Source organism: Cyprinodon tularosa, unplaced genomic scaffold (genome assembly GCF_016077235.1).
Source record: "Cyprinodon tularosa strain WSP-4 unplaced genomic scaffold, ASM1607723v1 ctg197, whole genome shotgun sequence".
Classification (NCBI taxonomy): domain Eukaryota; kingdom Metazoa; phylum Chordata; class Actinopteri; order Cyprinodontiformes; family Cyprinodontidae; genus Cyprinodon; species Cyprinodon tularosa.
Genome location: NW_024038720.1, coordinates 1,806,103 through 1,824,477, shown reverse-complemented (window position 1 = coordinate 1,824,477; position 18,375 = coordinate 1,806,103). Strand labels below are relative to the sequence as shown.

Below are 18,375 nucleotides of genomic sequence, written 5' to 3'. Positions count from 1 at the left end.
ATGAGTCTAACATGAGTCTCTTAACTACAGTTTGTGGACTTCCTGATACTAAAGAATTACAATTTTCCAACTTTGAAATAACAGTAAAACAAAGAAAAAAAATGTAAACCCACAAGTAAACCCCAGAAAATTGTGCCTCATTTTGATTATTTTTATTCTTGTTGTATTTTTACATCTGTTTCTTGTTGGAGGGTAATCTCTATTTCAGGTTCAAATCAGCTGTAGCCTCTACAACGACTATAGTGCACATCACCCCTTTGTGATAATGTGCAATATTATTCTTTTGTTGTACAGACTTTGTACATCTGTCAACAAGTTCAATTTTACGGTCATCTAACTAGATTACCTAATTTGATAGGATTTGTGGAGTCTGTTTTGTCAACATATTTTTCCATCTTAGTTGTGGTTATTAGCCGTGAGCTCCTCTAAATGTTCCATGAACCACTTTCCTGTTTAACTGAGTAATGGTTCTCTTATCCTATCCATTTAGATGGGTGGCTATGACTGAAGGGATGGGAGATGTGATGTGCCATCTCTGAAAATGTCCACAGAAAAAAGATCTCAATTTAAAACCCTTTGGAAAAAGGCTGTAGCATAACTGAATGAAAGAAAAGTTCATTGCTGTTAATGTTTTCCATAAAAGCTGCATGTTAAACCCTTAAATACTCAATTGAATCATGTTCAGATATCTCTGTACTACAGACCATGCCCCAGTGGATACCTCTATCTGATTATTTCCAGGAAAAACTTAAGCCCCAAGTGGGAGATAATTTTAAAATTTGAATGCTAATTCATGACAGAAAGAACAAAGCTGAAAGGTTAAGAGACAGTAATGAATAATCAAATTTAAAAGCCATAAATTGTCATAAACAATCAGACATGCAGTTAATGTCAGCCACTAAATTAAATAAATTGGCTTTATCAAACATTAGATCTAACAGGAAAATCATGTTTTTAAATCATTGATTTAACTGCTGGCCATAAGTTGTTTTTTTTTTAACAGAAACATGGCTACATGAATTTATTGAGGCACCTATTCTCAAAGTCTTCGCCCCAAAACTACCATTTTTTTTTTGTTGAGCAGAAAGCACAGCATATTGGAAAAAAAAGTGAAATAAAGTTTTCACCAGGGACTTCATAGCTTTACATAGAAGTTAGTCTGTTTTCTAAACCTATACTAACTTCTTTGCAGTCTTTGACAGCATATCTGAGGAATAAAAAGGAAATTTGGCCATTACTGCAAAGAATGTCCTGCAGCTGGATTGTTTTTATGATCCCTCATAGACTATGGAGACATATGTGTACTTCCAGTCTCTGTCTTCTGAAATTAAATATCAATTTATTTCATTATACACTACTCAAAAAAATTTAAGGAACACCTTGTATATCAGAGTATAGCATCAAGTTAATTAAACTTCTGGGATATTGATTTGGTAAGGTAAGTAGCAGAGGGGGTTGTTAATCAGTTTCAGCTGCTTTGGTGTTATTTGAATTAACAACAGGTGCACTGGAGGGGCAACAACGAGACAACCATCTAAAGAGGAATGGTTTTACAGGTGGAGGCCACTGACATTTTTTCCCCTCCTTGTCTTTTCTGACTCTTTTTCACCAGTTTTTCATTTGGTTAGGGTCACTGTCACTACTGTTAGCATGAGGTGCTACCTGGACCCTACAGAGATTGCACAGGCAGTCCAACTCCTCCAGGATTTGGCACATCAATACGTGCCATTGCCAGAAGGTTTGCTGTGTCTCCCAGCATAATCTCAAGAGCGTGGAGGAGATTCCAGGAGACAGGCAGTTACTCCAGGAGAGCTGGACAGAGCCGTAGAAGTTCTACAGCCCATCAGCAGGACCGGTATCTGCTCCTTTGTGTAAGGATGAGCTGGAGGAACACTACCAGAGCTCTACAAAATGACCTCCAGCAGACCACTGGTGTGAATGTCTCTGACTAAACAATCAGAAACAGACTTCCCGAGGGTGGCCTGAGGGCCCGACGTCCTCTAGTGGGCCCTGTGCTCACTGCCTGGCACCGTGGAGCACGACTGGCATTTGCCAAAGAACACCGGAATTGGCAAGTCCGCCGCTGGCACCCTGTGCTTTTCACAGATGAGAGCAGGTTCACCCTGAGCACATGTGACAGACGTGAAAGGGTCTGGAGAAGCCGTGAAGAACATGGCGGCATATCCATGGAGGGGTGCACAGACCTATACAGGCTAGACAACGGCACCCTGACTGAAATTAGGGATGAAATCCTTGCACTCATTGTCAGACCCTATGCTGGTGCAGTGGGTCCTGGGTTCCTCCTGGTGCACGAAAATGCCCGGCTTCATTCAGAATATGCAGGCACTTCCTGGAGGATGAAGGAATTGATACCATTGATTGGCTCCCATGCTCGCCTGAATCCAATAGAACACCTCTGGGACATTATGTTTCGATCCATCTGATGCCGCCAGGTTGCCCCTCAGACTGTCCGGGAGCTCAGTGATGCCCTGGTCCAGATCTGGGGGGAGATACCCCAGGACGCCATCCGTTTTCTCGTTAGGAGCATGCCCCGACGTTGTCAGGCATGCATACACACAAGTGGGGGCCATACAAATTACTGAATACCATTTTGAGTTGCTGCAATGAAATTTCAGCAAAATGAACTAGCCTGCCGCATCATTTTTTCACTGTAATCTTTGGGGAGTCTTTGAATTCAGCCCTCTGTTGATAATTTTCATTTCCATCAAATGATGTGGCATCCTTTCGTTCCTAACATATCACCCAGTCCATATAAATATCAATAAACAGCATGATTTTTTGCCCCATTGAGATCTGATGTGTTTCAAGTGTTCCTTTAATTTTTTTTGAGCAGTGTATATTAAATATTAGAATTCCCCACAATAATTCAATTAAGCAAGATTTGTTACCGGTACATTAACTGCATGAGAGGTTAACTTTATCTGCAATGTAAAATCTGAAATTTTACATTTAGGCAGAGCCATCTTCAAACACATGCATGCATACATACTGTAGGTCTTCATTGTCATATGTTACTCAATTTAGTTAATGGGATAGCTCCAAAGATTTGAAATTATATAAAATGCAAATAGCTGGATTTTTTTTTTAGCATATTTTTCTCCCAAAGATAAAACTTGATTACCTTCCTCAATGGTTTTAAACAGATTTTGACATCTTTGACAGTCTTAAAATTGTTTCTTTTGGACATAGGTCAGACCTCTATCTAATTATTTTGAGTCAAAAATACTTTCTTATTCTAAGCATAAGAATGGAAATTATTTAGCTACATAAAACAAATAGACCACTTTAGATCTGGTGTTTTGGAACAGACTATAATCCCCACTTTATCTGTGAAACTTGCAACAGCTAATGCAATTGGACGTGAAAGTGCGTTTGTGCTTGTGCGTTTTTACCGGACTGTGATTTCTATAGAACTATTTAAATAAGATCACATTTTTTGGCTTGATCTGAACTCTATCTCCAAACGTTATCTACTTGGGTCTGTGCAGAACAAAATATTGAAAAGCTAACTTGATAAAAACAAAAAATTGGGGAAAAAAAATCATCAACCTTAATAACCCATCTACAGTATGCAAAGTGGAAAGACGTAAGTTAGATGTTTTCTGAACAATATCAGATTACCTTCGACTGTAGTTACTGTCAATTCTATCTGAATTGACAGTGGATTTGATCTGATCTAAGCAGGGTCAAAATGATACCCCAAAATCCAGGCATAACCCCCCCCCCCCCCCCCCCCCCCCCCCACCACCACCACCACTACCACCCTCAAAGTAAATTTGCCTGCCCCTTTTTGCATTTCTCATTTATTATTTACCCACTCCCTGCATAGATTGTTTGAGTTTACACAAGTTTTTATCAAAATAAAAACCAAACCTAAACAATAACTCATTGAAGTTATTGGCCATTTTGCTCTAAAAAATAAAGCATGGTCAACTTTTCTTTATTTAAAGTCCACTTTAGGAATGACATTTAGGATGAAGAATACATGTAGTTCTGACTAGGAATGTACATAATAAATAATTTTTTTCTGCTTTTCATATAGGCTACACGGTTTTCAAATTAATATATAACTTATGTTTCCATTTCAAATGCAAAGGGATGTAAAAGACAAGATACCGTGTAACCATATATAAAATAAGTTTCATTTGGTTTAGTTTAGTATTTATTGACTTACCCTTTATTTAAAAAATGTTTACATGTAATTTTTAATTAGATAGATAGAAAGTGTTCACCCCTGCAAAACAAATAGCGCTCTCCATCCCGCAGCAACCTGGAGGAGAGACAGCGCAACTACATCACTGCCCCTGCCTCCTCCTCACAGCGTTGGTCGCCATCCATCCCCTCTCCTCCTCCTGTACCATAACAGATGGTGGGAACAACATTTCATGCACCGGGCACCTCAACAATAGACCGCAGCATCCTTTCCACTCCGCTCCGGCGTTGAAGCATCATGCTCCCAGTTTAGGACTGCAGAAAGCTCTGAGTGCCGTCGTGAATTGTTTCACGCCGGTACCAGCAAACCCACCACCACCACGGCCACGGAGGAACCTTCTTGCCACTGTTTGGGCTCTCCACCAAGCAAAGGAAGATGGCCGCTATGAAAATATTAACCAGCGCAGGGCTTTTCTTGGCTTTCTGCGCGCTGGGTCTCCTCGCCATGGCAATCTGCACCGACTATTGGTACGAGACCGACGCCAGGAGACACCGAGAGAGGTGCAAAAACTATGCCAACAAGAGGAACGACCCGGGTTACATTTACATTTCCAACCACAACCTCCCCCTCCAGATGCCTCCTAAGAGCGGGCCAGATGCTGCCCCTCTGCTAAGAGGGAAGCGGCACTTTCTGCCCGCGGCGTCTGCCATGGAGTCTCACTGCAGCCGGCAATTCAACTCTACCGTCTCCGGGCTTTGGAGGAAGTGTCACCGGGAAGGATTCGACCTGGAGACTGAGGACCTTATTTACAAAGGTAAACACTGGAGATCTGGCTGCTGGTGAGCAGCAGGCCGAGATGCTCGGCGATGAGCTCACATCTAAGCTGATAGAAAAACAGCATTTCGGATTCATCTCATGGTGATTGGTTTCTTATGGTGATTGGTTTCTTATGGTGATTGGTTTCTTAAGGTGATTGGTGTCCGCGTTAAAATGGTATTAATTGGTTGGTAATTGACTGTGCTGTGACTGACCGCTGTCCATGGTGCTGGAAGAAACAAACTGGAATAGAAATCAGTGGTTTCCAAGTATGCTTGTAGAAACAGCAGCAACTAATATGGATATATATATATATATATATATATATATATATATATATATATATATATATATATATATATATATATATATATATATATATATATATATGCAATTTTTTAAATGTCATATGTGGAGGATTTTGAATCAATTAACCTTTTGGATTCCAGAGAAATGCAATGTCATTTTTATTTAAATGTAGTCAGTTACAAAAATAATCATGTGCACAGTTTAAGGATTTCCTTATCATATACTACTAGCTTTAAAAAATGTAGGTTCATCTTCTGAAATGCTTTTAGCTAGATCATACAAACCTCTATTGATCAGGTGACCTTATGAACAAATGTCTCCTTCAACAACTCATGATGTTAGTTGTATGCTACAAATATTATTATGTTCTCAGTCATCCAGGATGTTAGCATGATTTTCTACAGCATATAACCTTAAAGCTTAGTTAGCTAAATAATTGTTAGAACATTTAGAATACATTTAGCTGCATTTGTAGGTTTGGCATTCTTTTAAATATTTCTTTCTCTTTTTTTTCATAGAATACCAATCTTAATGAGTTCACTGGGATACCACAGATTAAAACTGGTCCCTGTTTTAAACATAATAAAATACCACGGTTGTTTTTGATTTCACAAGATTAATAATGTGTTATGTAGGCAAATCTGACTGCTATTGTTGTCACTAGGTGGACAGTAAATTTGAAGATGAAATTACTCATACAATAGCAAACACACAGGTCCCCTCTTTTAACCAAATTTTTTCTGAATCTGGTTTAGAGCTAAAAACAAAGGAAATGCTAATTAATTAACATCTTTTATCATATGCAGAGATGCATTGAAAATGCATTTTTATGTAAATAAAAGCAATGTAGACTTAAGAATAATTAGCATTTGTCTAATATTGTTCTAATTTATGTTGTTAGAGTTTTCCCATTTAACGACAATTTATCAGTGTGGATTATTCTGATTTGTGTTTAAGATTAACTAATTCAGATTAGGGCTGCAACTAACGATTATTTTAAAAATCGATGAATCGGCCGATTATTTTTTCGATTAATCGATGAATCGGACAAAAAATATTTTTTATATTAACCTCTTTATTCCAAAATAAACATTTTAGACAGAACAAACAAGCACACAAGTACAGGTTGGTCATTAACTGTACTGGTGCAATATGAAAAATAAATGTTTGTGTTAAAACTACGCAAACTTACATGAGAAATGTAGCTGTACATCCACAAAATATAGGCTACTTTGTTTCATAAAGCGCAAAAAAGACATTTTTGTTTTTAAAAGCCCCTAAGGGGTTCAAACGATAGGCCCCCCCATTTTAACAAATGAGTTTTTTTAGACTAAAAGAGTTCTGCCTTTTAAGACATGAAAGTATAGCAGTTAAAGTTGATGCTTGAGAAAATACTGAATCATAGAGATAAAAATAGCCCTGTGATTCAAATTATAAATTGTATTTGGAATAAAAATGAGAGAACTAGGGGTGCTAAAAAACACATCCTCCAAAGACAGATATTTACATGGGAATGTGGCAGATAATTAATTGACATATTACTGATCTTGCTGGATTTTATTCTGCTTTACTTCCATAAATTGCAGGATCTTCTTTACTTTATCTTTGCCAGAAGATTTAAACTTTAAAAGCCTTGCCCTCATAATTTACAAATTAATTTATTTATAAAGAAAATATAAACGCTGCTTAAGCTAATTCAAATTAAATTAAAAGTAAAATAAGTAGCCAACCTTATCACTGTCTGTAACCTACTAACACGGTAAGGAAAGCATCAGATGAGCTACCTGAGAAACTAACGTTACGTTTCCCCACTTTAAAACCAAACAAACATGGTGGTTCCGTGCCATGTTCATTTGTTTTTACAAAAGTTGCATGTTACGACTTTTTTCGCTTTACAAAGCGCAGGCTATTTTAATTATTGTGATCAATTTGCGCCGTCAATCCCGGCGCATGCGCGCTTCATTTGCAGTCTGGACGCTGAGGGTAAACATCCTGCTGCTTTAACTGCAGCGCTGAGAGGGACTCCTGCAGGAGAACGGGGTTGGGATGGGGGAGGCGCCCCACGGCAGAGTAGGAACGATGCATGCTTTCACGTAAGAGTCTCCAAAAGCCGCCAGTGACACCGTAAAAAGTCGCCAGATTTGTCGCTAGTCGCTTTTTTGAAAAATAGTCGCTGGAGGGGTCTGAAAAGTCGCTGAGTTGGCAACACTGCACACCTGCAGCGCTGGCTCGCTCTGCCGTATTTTTTCTTCTTCCCCCGTTTCAGTCAAGTGGATGTGATGACGGTGGCGGCGGATGACGCATTAATCGCGCGACACAACTAATCGATGATGAAATTCGTTGCCAACGCTTTTAAAAGTCGATTTTTATCGATTTTATCGATTCGTTGTTGCAGCCCTAATTCAGATTAAAATATATTTTTACCCTGAAATTACAGAAGTAATTGTCAAGGGATTACATTAAAGTGATCACTGACTGCCCTATGCTTAATGGCATTAATTTGTGTATATATACATACATATTTTTGTAATTCTTTTTAGCAGAGGTTAACAGTGCATTGATGTATTCTAAAAGCATCAGCCGCAACTCTCACAGTTCACATACTGTATATACCAATTAATGCAGCTTTGTTTTATACACTACCTCAACACGTGCAGACTGTTATATAAGTGTGCAGTGCAACTTTCTCAACAGCACTTTTTGAAAAATGAATATAAAATGAAATAATGAGGGACAGAGACTCCCAGTTATCAATATTTTCTGCCATTTTTGGAATGTTGATGTTTTTCATACAGTTGAAGTCTTTGAATCTTTTTATCAGCTGTGAACTTTCCCTTTCATTACTCAACCAAAAAACATGACCCTGATCTTTTCCAAAGATGTAAGGTTGATAGAAGTTTACCTACTCCTGTTATACCAATGTGGGTTGTTGAAGATTCTCAGTCATCTAGGTCATAGTCCTTCCAAAAAATGTCCCATACCCATCTAAGTCTCTGAAAGGGGGGTCGTTAAAGGGAATTGTTGGCCTGGCTGAATAGTTGAGGTTCTTCTGCTCTCCTCTACGGGAGTTGGGGTTGCGATGATAGCGGGAAGGGATCAACTCAATTGCTACATTGTAGGTTTTTGAAAGCTGAAATCTCAATCCACCCCCTTTGTTTAAGGTTAGTTTGCTTTCTTAACATAGATGGCTTCCTTCATGTCCCTCTCAAACCCCCTATTTTCTTTGTCCAAAATGTAAATATTTTGGTCCTCAAAAGAACGTCCTTTGTCCATAAGGTGTAGATGTACAGCAGAGTCTTGTCCAGAGGATGTAGCTCTTCTGTGTAGGGCCATTCTTCTGTGGAAAGGTTGTTTGGTTTCTCCAATATAAAGATCTGAGCATTCCTAAGTGCATTGAACTGCATACACCACTCCGCTCATATTTGGTCTGGGGTTTTGTCCTTAGGATGTACTGGTCTCTGTTTAAGGGTCTTGTTTGGTTTGAAATGTACTGGGGTTTTGTGTTTGGAGAAAATGTGGGTTGAATCAAATCTAAGTTGGCGAGTAGATTTGAAAAGAGGGCTTAGTAAAAGCCCTTTTTTACAACTACAAATTTTGTTCCCAGTTACTTGTATTTTGATGTCAGTTTCATATATTTAAGGACACACAATGACAGAACACATCTGTCTTGGTTTAGAAAAGTCCGGGGCGTGTATGTTTGTTGCAGTTTTGCAAAACAGTTTTGTGAAAAGACCCTCATAAGGTACCTTCTTCTCCCTGCATGATTTAGTCCTCATAGTTATATTTTGCAAATTGTAACTTTAGTAAAGAAACCCACATGTAACGAAGGTTTCCGGTTCAATTCCCGGCCCAGGGTCTTTCTGCATGGAGTTTGCATGTTCTCCCTGAGCATGCATGGGTTCTCTCTGGGTACTCCGGCTTCGTACCACAGCCCAAAAACATGACTGTTTGGTTAAGTGGCTTCTCTAAATTCTCCTTAGGTGTGAGTGTTTCCGTGAAAGGTTGTTTGTCCTGTTTGTCTGTGCTGCCCTGCAATTGACTGGCGACCTGTCCAGGATGTACCCAACCCATTGACAGCTACAAGATGGATATATATATATATATATATTCAGCATCAGAAACAGAAAAGAGATTCTGTCCTTCATCTAACACTAAGATAAACTCAAGGAAAAATGTCTGATTCTACGAACTGAGAGAGTTTAGACAGCTATGTGCTACAGAAAATATACTGGCTGTTGATAAAATATGAAGGAGGTTCACTGAAAAGATCCAGACTTTTCCTTTATCAGAGTAAATGTCTATAGCTAACCTTTAATGATGTCAAATTGCTTCCAATTGTACCAAATTGTGTTTGGAAAGCACTTTAAAAGCGCCATGTGGTATAATAAAGCTATCATATAAAACCTAAAAGATCCCATAGATTAAAAAAGAAAAGCTATAAACTATGTTTTAGAGGGCTGTGGTTTTGAGAAACAAATTGTCTGAATTTGGGAACTTTTCAAGAAAATATAAAGCTTTCAAATTTGCTCTTTTGTTATTTTCAAAAAAAGGTCCTTATTTAAATAGATAAAATGTTGCTTTGCTCAGAGACTGCAGGAAAGACTGGATTATAGAGATGGAGTCTAAAAACCAAATGTATGCAAAAATATGACAAGATTCACTTTAAATCAGAGCATTTACATAGGAGACATTTGGGAGTATAATCCATATACCACATTGTTTCCTAATCCCTCTTTAATTACTATGCTGGAGTGGGGGAAAAACAAGGTTAAACGGGCCAGCTCAGAAAATGAAAACTCAGACAGGGTGAAAAATAAATGTTACGTTTGTGCACACATCATCGTATTATCCATGAAAAACAGAACAAAGGTTTGGAATGCAATTCTGACTTCATTCTCTCCTTAGTGCTCCAGTTATAACTTGTCTTTTTTATTTTGTCTTCTTAACAGGAATAATTCATAGATGCACCCCAGTCAAGTATCACTATTCATCCTCGATTCTTCCACGGAATTTACCTATCAACATCACAAAGACCATACGTCAGGATGAGTGGCATGCTCTCCGTAAGTCAGTCAGTCTTTCTCCATTTTGTTGTTTTTAATCATCTGACCTTTGTGTTTCTGTTTGAGCTTGGCCAAATATGAAAAAAATGTCTTTTAAACATGAAAAGGTATGATTAAGACTGCGTTAACTGGCATTGTATTGCACATATTCATCAAGAAAACTTTCCAAGTTGTTGTCAAAAAAGAACAAATCTGCCACTAACATTTAGCTTACTGTCTTTGAGTTATTTTAAAGCGTATTTATTATGTCTTATTCAAAGTTGTTCTAAACATTATTTATAGCCTGACAGTTTGACGTCATTCAACATCAGGAACGGCAACTGTTATAATTAGTGGTTAGTAGCTGCTTAAGCAATAAATCAGTCGTTCTCCAATCAGAGCGTCAATTATTCATTTGCTGATTATCTCAGTCCATTTGTCAGGGAAGATGCAGAGACCCAATTTGCTCGCCCATGTATTTAGCATCTGCAGCTTGTGTGACTGGCAGCAATGTGCACTTAGTGTATTGAATAAGAAATATGGTTGAATGAGCACACGTGGCTTGATTTAGTAAAGAGTTAAGACCAAAAACAAAAAGCATAAACAGAGATCAACTGTAATCTGGCGTATTGTCACTGTAGCAATATAAGTGTAGGGCAGAATGTGTTGGTACGTATATACAGTGCTTTTATTTCAAGGCTACATCTCCATTTACTGCTCCCTCACAAAAATGTATCCAAAAGTGCTTCTAAGTACAGTTTAATTTTGTCACGAGGGACAGGGTTTGATGGTTCTGGTAAAACTTTGCACAAATATATTCTAAGATAGCGATGATATTTGTCTAAACTTCTAAATTAGAAACCCAGATATGACTTAACTAGTTCTAACTGTTTGGTATTATTTGAATTTGATGAATGGACGTTCTTTAAAACCAGTTTTGTAGCCGTCCTTGATTTAAAGTGGAATCGTTATTATCATCTTTAAGTCTGTTTTTTTAAATAAGAGATGCAATTAATTTCACAAAAAGACATACAGAACAGATTCACTTTTTCAGTTTCATATGGTCTAACACCACTACAGGTGAGAATTAATAAGATTTTCATGATTCCGATTCCCTTATAGATTCTGTGAAACGATTCGATTCCTTATCGAATCTCTTATCGAAATTGATCATTTCCGCATGTTTTGCTGCTTTGAATTTAATCATCTCGCGCATGCCCTCTACGATCTCCAAGGAACTCAGAGCGTAGTGGACGGGAGCCACAGAGGAGGCTGTAGGCTTTGCTTTGAGCAGCCGGTCTGGAGCACAGCGGGACGAAGCGCAGCGGGGCGCTGACGGAGTATGTGGGATTTCGGGGTTAGCATGACATGTTGCTGTTAGCATAAACAAAACGTGTTGCACAATGCTTGCACACTGTTGCTCTTTTATCCACGACTTTCTTTCCGCTGTCATTGTAGGTCACTCTAAATGCAAAGCGGTCCCATGCAGCAGACCTATAAAGTGCTGCTGGCGCGTCTTCCAACTCCTGTACTTTCCCTCTAGCCATACCGACACAATTCTCCACAACAACTGATTTTTTTCTGCTACACCTGGGTACACTGCTTCGCTTCTTCTTCTTCTTGTTTACTACTGGTAGTTGGCTTTGGTCGCAGTACCGCCACCATCTGCTCTGGAGTGTAAACGCTTCGCCTATGAGAAAAAGGAGCAGCGCATGAACCGAACGCAACACACGCAAATCGAACCGAGACAGTCGAACCGAAGGGTTCGGACGGTTTTCATAAACCGTTCCATCCCTAATATATATATATATATATATATATATATATATATATATATATATATATATATATATATATATATATATATATATATATACATTGTAAAAAAAGGAACACGTAACTTCAATCACATCAAACAAAAACTGTTCACTTAGGAAACAACAGTGATTAACAATAAATTCCACACACTGTTGTGCAAATGGAATAGGAAACAGGTGGAAATTATTGGCAATTAGCAAGACACTCAATGAAGGAGCGGTTCTGCCGGGGGGGACCTCAGACCACCTCTCAGTACCTATACTTTCTGGCTGCTGTGTTGGTCGCTTTTGAATGTTGGTGGTGCTTTCACACTCATGGTAACATAAGACGGACTCTACAACCAACACAAGTGGCCCAGGTAGTGCACCTCATCAGGATGGCACATCCAGGCACTACCAGGAGTCAGACTAGTACACCAGGAGACATGGAGGGGGTTGTTTGAGGGCAACAACCCAGTAGCAGCACACCTTTCCATGTACTCAGAACAGCTATCATTACAGGAGGTACTGAGATTAGATCCTCAGACCTCTTGTGAGACCACATGCTAGTGTGGTTGACCCTGGGTTCCTCCTAATGCAGGACAATGCTAGACTTCATGTGGCTGGAGTGTGTCAGCAGTTCATGCAAGATGAAGGCATTAAAGCTATGGACTTATCTGCCCGTTCCCATGACCTCCGTCTGATTAAGCACATCTGGAACATCCTGTGTTGATCCATCCACCAATGTCACAATGTACTAAACGACTGTCCAGGAGTATGGGATGCTTTAGTCCAGGGCTAGGAGGAGATCCATCAGGAGACCATCCTCCACTTTATCAGGAGCATGCCTAGGCAAATTTGTATGTGTGACACTAAATGCAGGCCTCCATTGGTTAATAAATTTGAATTCAAAGCGAATGCATTCAGATGTGGGATGTTATCAAATCCTTTTTTTAGCAGTTACTATACATATGTATATATATATATATATATATATATATATATATATATATATATATATATATATATATATATATATTTGGTGGCCTTGTGTACACTGTAGCCTCTTTCCTTGTTTGCCAGGTGTTTAGCCCAGCCATGAGAAGAAACGAGAGCTTAACTGCACACAAATCACAGGACTAATAAAAACTGAATGCTGAAGCTCTTTTAATGCTAATGCACTCCCCATTAGTTCTGCTGTGATTACAACACATCTCATTCTTTTTGCTGGGCAATCAGCCATGGCATGCCCCCAGCACACATCCACACATTATTATTTGTATTGTAAAGGAGCATTTAGGGCTTCGAGGGGTTATAGGATACATTTCATGACTGCTCTTCTCTACTCTCTTCCCCATTTTGAAGACCCCTAATGTTAGGCAGCTGCCCCTTTTTAAATAGTTTAACATTTTAAGGCTGTTCTCTGTAAACCTTGGAACAACATTGTAAGTGAAAAGCCAAGTAGATCTGTAGTTTTTAACATACTCTCACCAGACCATGTCGCCCAACAACTATGCTGCATTTACTGTAAGTCTTTTTAATCACCTTCTTTTTTCACCTTTTTGGCTTTTAGCTAAAAAAAGTTGTCTTTAAAACATAGATGCCTAAATGATTGGAGTTGCATACATGTAACTGACCGATTCCCCCATTTTTATAAGAACAGTGTTAACAGGTTTCACTGACAAACAGGTATTCCTCTTTTTCCCACAAACTTTCTTTGATTATTTCATTTTTGTTAAATACATTGCCACATGATGTTTTGATTGTGTGTGATTTGGCATACTTAAGGTTAGTTTTAAATCTTACCAAACCAATCAATATGGTCACACCATTTATGCATTAAAACCTAGATTTAAGAGTGAACTTTTCTTTTTTTATATAATGGTTAGACCCCAAAACCAGCAGTTTTGGAGTCTGTAACCGGAATCTAAGATTGTTTTGTTATTTCCTTTGAATAAAAGAAACATATTTCAGAGGATAATCTATCAATATTTATTCCAGAGACATAAATGGTCCATAGTTAAATAAAAGAAATCGACAAAGGGAAACACATACAAACATAACCAGGATTTATTTCATTTTAAATTCACCACTCCGCAGAACTTACAGCCTCTTTTACTGATGGATGTATCTCAGTACTGACATTTTATTTTCTAGAAAGAATCCCAAGTTTGTTCACAAACAAAATAAAGAATATTTTCTGTACAACTTTCTTATAGATTCTTTATTATTTCACTAGAACGATGTAATTTACAATGCATAAAGCTCAATAACATAATCATATATTTATGATATAAACATAGGAGGGATTTTTCAAAAGAGTAAAACAATCTAAAAAAAAAGTAGATGTTTTTTATTTATATTTACCTTTAAAAGAGCATGTTCAATAATTTTCACCCATTTTAAAAATAAAAGTGAGGAGCATTGAGTTCAGAATGTACAGCAGTCAATTTATACAAAAATGCTTTCCCATAATAAAGTACTGGTTCTATACAACTAAAGATCATATCATCCAAGAAACACTAGCATTTCCAAAATCTGGACTCTTCATGAAAAGAAAATACAAATAAATGTAACATTACTCTATTTATCTAAAGATTCATATTAAATAATTTCAAGGTAGATCATTTGATTAAAATCATTACAAGAAAACAACAGTGAATAGAAAAATGGGCATAAATGAGCAACACTGTGTAGACTGTGGCTGATTATGGGATTTTGGTACATAAGGAGGTTTTGTCTCATGGAAAGTGTTAATATGAGACAATTGTAAGAATGACTACAGTTATACGTATATTCTGAAATAAACTGAATGAGTTTTTATAGTTAACTCGATACATTGTCTTTATTTTTATACATCTGGAGAATTAAAGAGTTTCTCTATTTATTTTGCCTGTCGAATTTTTCCTTGGTAGATATCCCTAGCAAACATCTCTGTTTTTTGTTTTATTGTTGTATTCATGTTAATTGTATTTAATTTAGAAAAGTCTCATGCAAATGTTTAGAAAAATCTTAACCACCCCACTGAGGAGAGGTTGGAGTTTGGATCTAGGATCTGATCTCATATCTTCCTCCCACTCAACATGTCATGGATTGATGAATGGATTTCTACTCGCTAAACATGTCTTCCACATGTCAGGAAGTGACGAGAGGATCTCTGACCTCTGGGCTTAAGGGAGATGGTGGGTTGGTGAAGTGGGTGAGGGGAAACAAGCAAAAGCTGGCAGCAGCCCGTCAGCAGTAAGTTTAGAAGCAGAGCATGATGTGCAGAGGGCAGCAGGATGCTTTGCAACTTAAACGAACCACCAAAACTGTTAGAGTATGCTTTGCATATTCTGCAGAATGTGTGGAGGATTACATATGAGCGGTCAGCACAGCTCAAGTTCACCACCAGAGCTACCCCTTAAGTATTGCCAGCATAGATGAACAGAATATCCCCATCATTATTGTAAAGCCTCTAAAGGTTTGAAATGTCACAATTACAATTAACTGTTTTGTTTCTTTTAATTGGCTTAATTACCTAGAATAGGCCATATAAAAAAGTATCAGAGAAGCACTTGGTTTATTGGTGAGAATGCATTTTAATCTTTGTGTTCTGAATATGACGTTCTTGCACTTTGCAGGTTCTTTTCTTTTTCTCTCATATAATTTGTATGTTAGCTTAAATGGCAACACTTCATTGACTTATGACAGATTGAGAAATTGGTTCTAGATTCAGTTTTTTTTTTATTTAGCCTTTCTTTGCCAGCAATTTCACATTTCATTCATGTATTTATCTTTACTTGGCCTAATTATGTTAATTTTTCTTTGCTTCACTTTGATCAATGTTGCTCTGATTTTATATTCTGTCTTCACTTTCTGTCGCTCCTTTGTTCAACTTTTTCAACATTGTCTTTAAAAACTTTTTAGTCCTGTATTTTGTGTGCTTTTTTGCTGATCCTAATATTAAATTGTCCTGTATCCCACTGATGTCCTGAGCTATTACAAGTATACAAGTTGATCTGCTAACAAGGTGTATGTGGGGTTTACTTCTGTAACATCTCATGTCTTTAAAATATAATTTTTTTGCCCATATCCAATTTTATGGATATCACATGGGGCTGATTATCTGTTTATTTCTATTTTGTTTTATTTTTCCCTATAGCAATAATGTTTATTATTTATTTATTAACAATATTTAGCAATTAAGAACTCTTGCATTTCTAACAGCTGGTTCTTACTAGCTGTAAATATGCTGCATGTTCTTAACAATATCAACAGCCCCCTCACTCTCTGCATAAAGCATTTTTTTAAGAACAAAATAGTTCAATGAAAATAAACCTATTTCCTGGATGGCATTAATAATATAAGCTGTGCATTGATCAGATTGTGCACATCTTGCCAGTCAGAATCACACGTGTTTCTTTGTCACTTCACTTCTGTGGCTTTCAAACATTTTTTGTAGCTGCAAATACCTATTTTCTCTTTTATCCATGGATGCTGTTGTTACCCATAACATAACTTTGATCAGTTGACTTATTTCAACAACCATTTAAACTTCAAATTTTTTGACCATTTTGGTTAAATATGGAGGTAGAGGGGAGAACATGAGTGGGGCTCTTTAATTCAAAGGTGTATTGTATAGAGGGAAATTTTGTGCTGTATAATATGCACATAAAAATATACATACAGTACATTTCTTTAGTATACGCCATTTTTGGATTTGGAGTAAATATACTTTTAGTATGGATCCTATGCAATGTTTTGAAAAATGAGAATCCAGGCCTGTAAGGTTTTGTTTAGAAATTAAAATAATCTAGCATCCCAAACCAGTTTTCTGAGTGTTGCATCAAGAGTGCTGAACTGTTATTATTTCGTTTTAGATCATCATAAAAATCGTTATATACATTTGTGCTTGTTTTTTTATTATTATTTTTTTTGAATAACAGTTTGCAACCAAATGGAATAAACTGGAAAAAAAAATGAAGGAAGTAGTTTATTACCATTTCTTATTCTGTGATTTTAAAGCTTTGTCCTTGGATTGGATGTATTTCTTTCTTTGTTTCAAAATCTTAAACCTCTCAGTCAACACTGACACTGCAATATTTCTATCCCTACAGATTTAAGAAGAATGACGGCTGGCTTTGTGGGCATGGCTGTGTCCATCATTCTTTTTGGCTGGGTCATTGGAGTGCTGGGCTGCTGCCAGCAGCATGACCTCATGCAATATGTAGCTGGCCTACTCTTTCTCATGGGAGGTAATGTGGAAGCACGTATACACACATCAACACACTTGCATGCAGACAGAATCTGATTTCATCCAATTACTGTGTTTATTTGGTGATGGCTGAGAGCGCAGTTGGGTTAACATGAGATGCAGATCAATGCCTTGCAGAAACAGCATCCTGCACAGAGATATGCAGTGCATGTAGGAATTTAGGCATCAATCAGGACCCTTTGGAATCACTTTTGGTGTTTTCTTCTCTCACAGGAACGTGTTGCATCATTTCCTTGTGTACATGTGTGGCAGGAATTAACTTTGAGTTGTCCCGCTACCCACGCTACATGTACGGCCTCCCTGAAGACATTAGCCATGGCTACGGTTGGTCCATGTTTTGTGCTTGGGGGGGCCTCGGCCTCACATTGCTGGCTGGCTTCCTCTGCACCCTGGCCCCCCTCCCTTAGCACGCCGGCTCGCACAACAACCCACAAACCAAGGCAGGAGAACGGAACCGTGTGACAGGAGGCGTTATAAACAGACTGATCCACCTAACGCACAAAGCACACCTTTCCATGTTTAACTCTGAAACAGTATTAGTGTAATCACCATATCACGACTCCCCTCAACGTGGCCATATCCTTTCAGTGTACAGTGTGCCTAATCTGTGGTGAAAAGCAGCAAAATAGAGACAAATTTTCACGCATCAAATCTCTTAATGGACCTTCAGGAACATGAAGAATAATGTGTACAGTAGCTCATAAGTAGGAAATGGCTTCAAAGGCCTTTTTATGTTGTTGTTGTCTGTTTTGATTTCTGTGATACTGATTTTCTGACGCTTTAAAGGGAACATATATCTCTGGATAGAATACTTCTTAAAATGGTGCTCTGAAATAAATAAAGCCACTCCTACAGAGGGAACACATAAGCAAACACATATCATCTCAGTTCCTCAGAGATCTTAGGAAAAATCTTTACACAAGATAAAAAAAAAAAAAACCTTAGTTCAGAATATCCTGCAGGAAGTATGATCTGTGACAT

The 18,375-nt window shown here is 37.9% G+C and overlaps 1 protein-coding gene across 1 annotated transcript; it reads left to right on the top strand.

Moving 5' to 3' along the window:
* The first annotated feature begins 4,319 nt into the window (after nucleotides 1-4,319).
* tmem276b (transmembrane protein 276b) lies at nucleotides 4,320-18,359 on the top strand. The gene is made up of 4 exons (XM_038283808.1): nucleotides 4,320-4,988; nucleotides 10,249-10,362; nucleotides 17,237-17,374; nucleotides 17,608-18,359. Exons 1-4 carry the CDS (start codon nucleotides 4,610-4,612, stop codon nucleotides 17,799-17,801), a joined length of 825 nt encoding a protein of 274 aa, XP_038139736.1. The 5' UTR covers nucleotides 4,320-4,609; the 3' UTR covers nucleotides 17,802-18,359.
* Nucleotides 18,360-18,375: the final 16 nt, after the last annotated feature.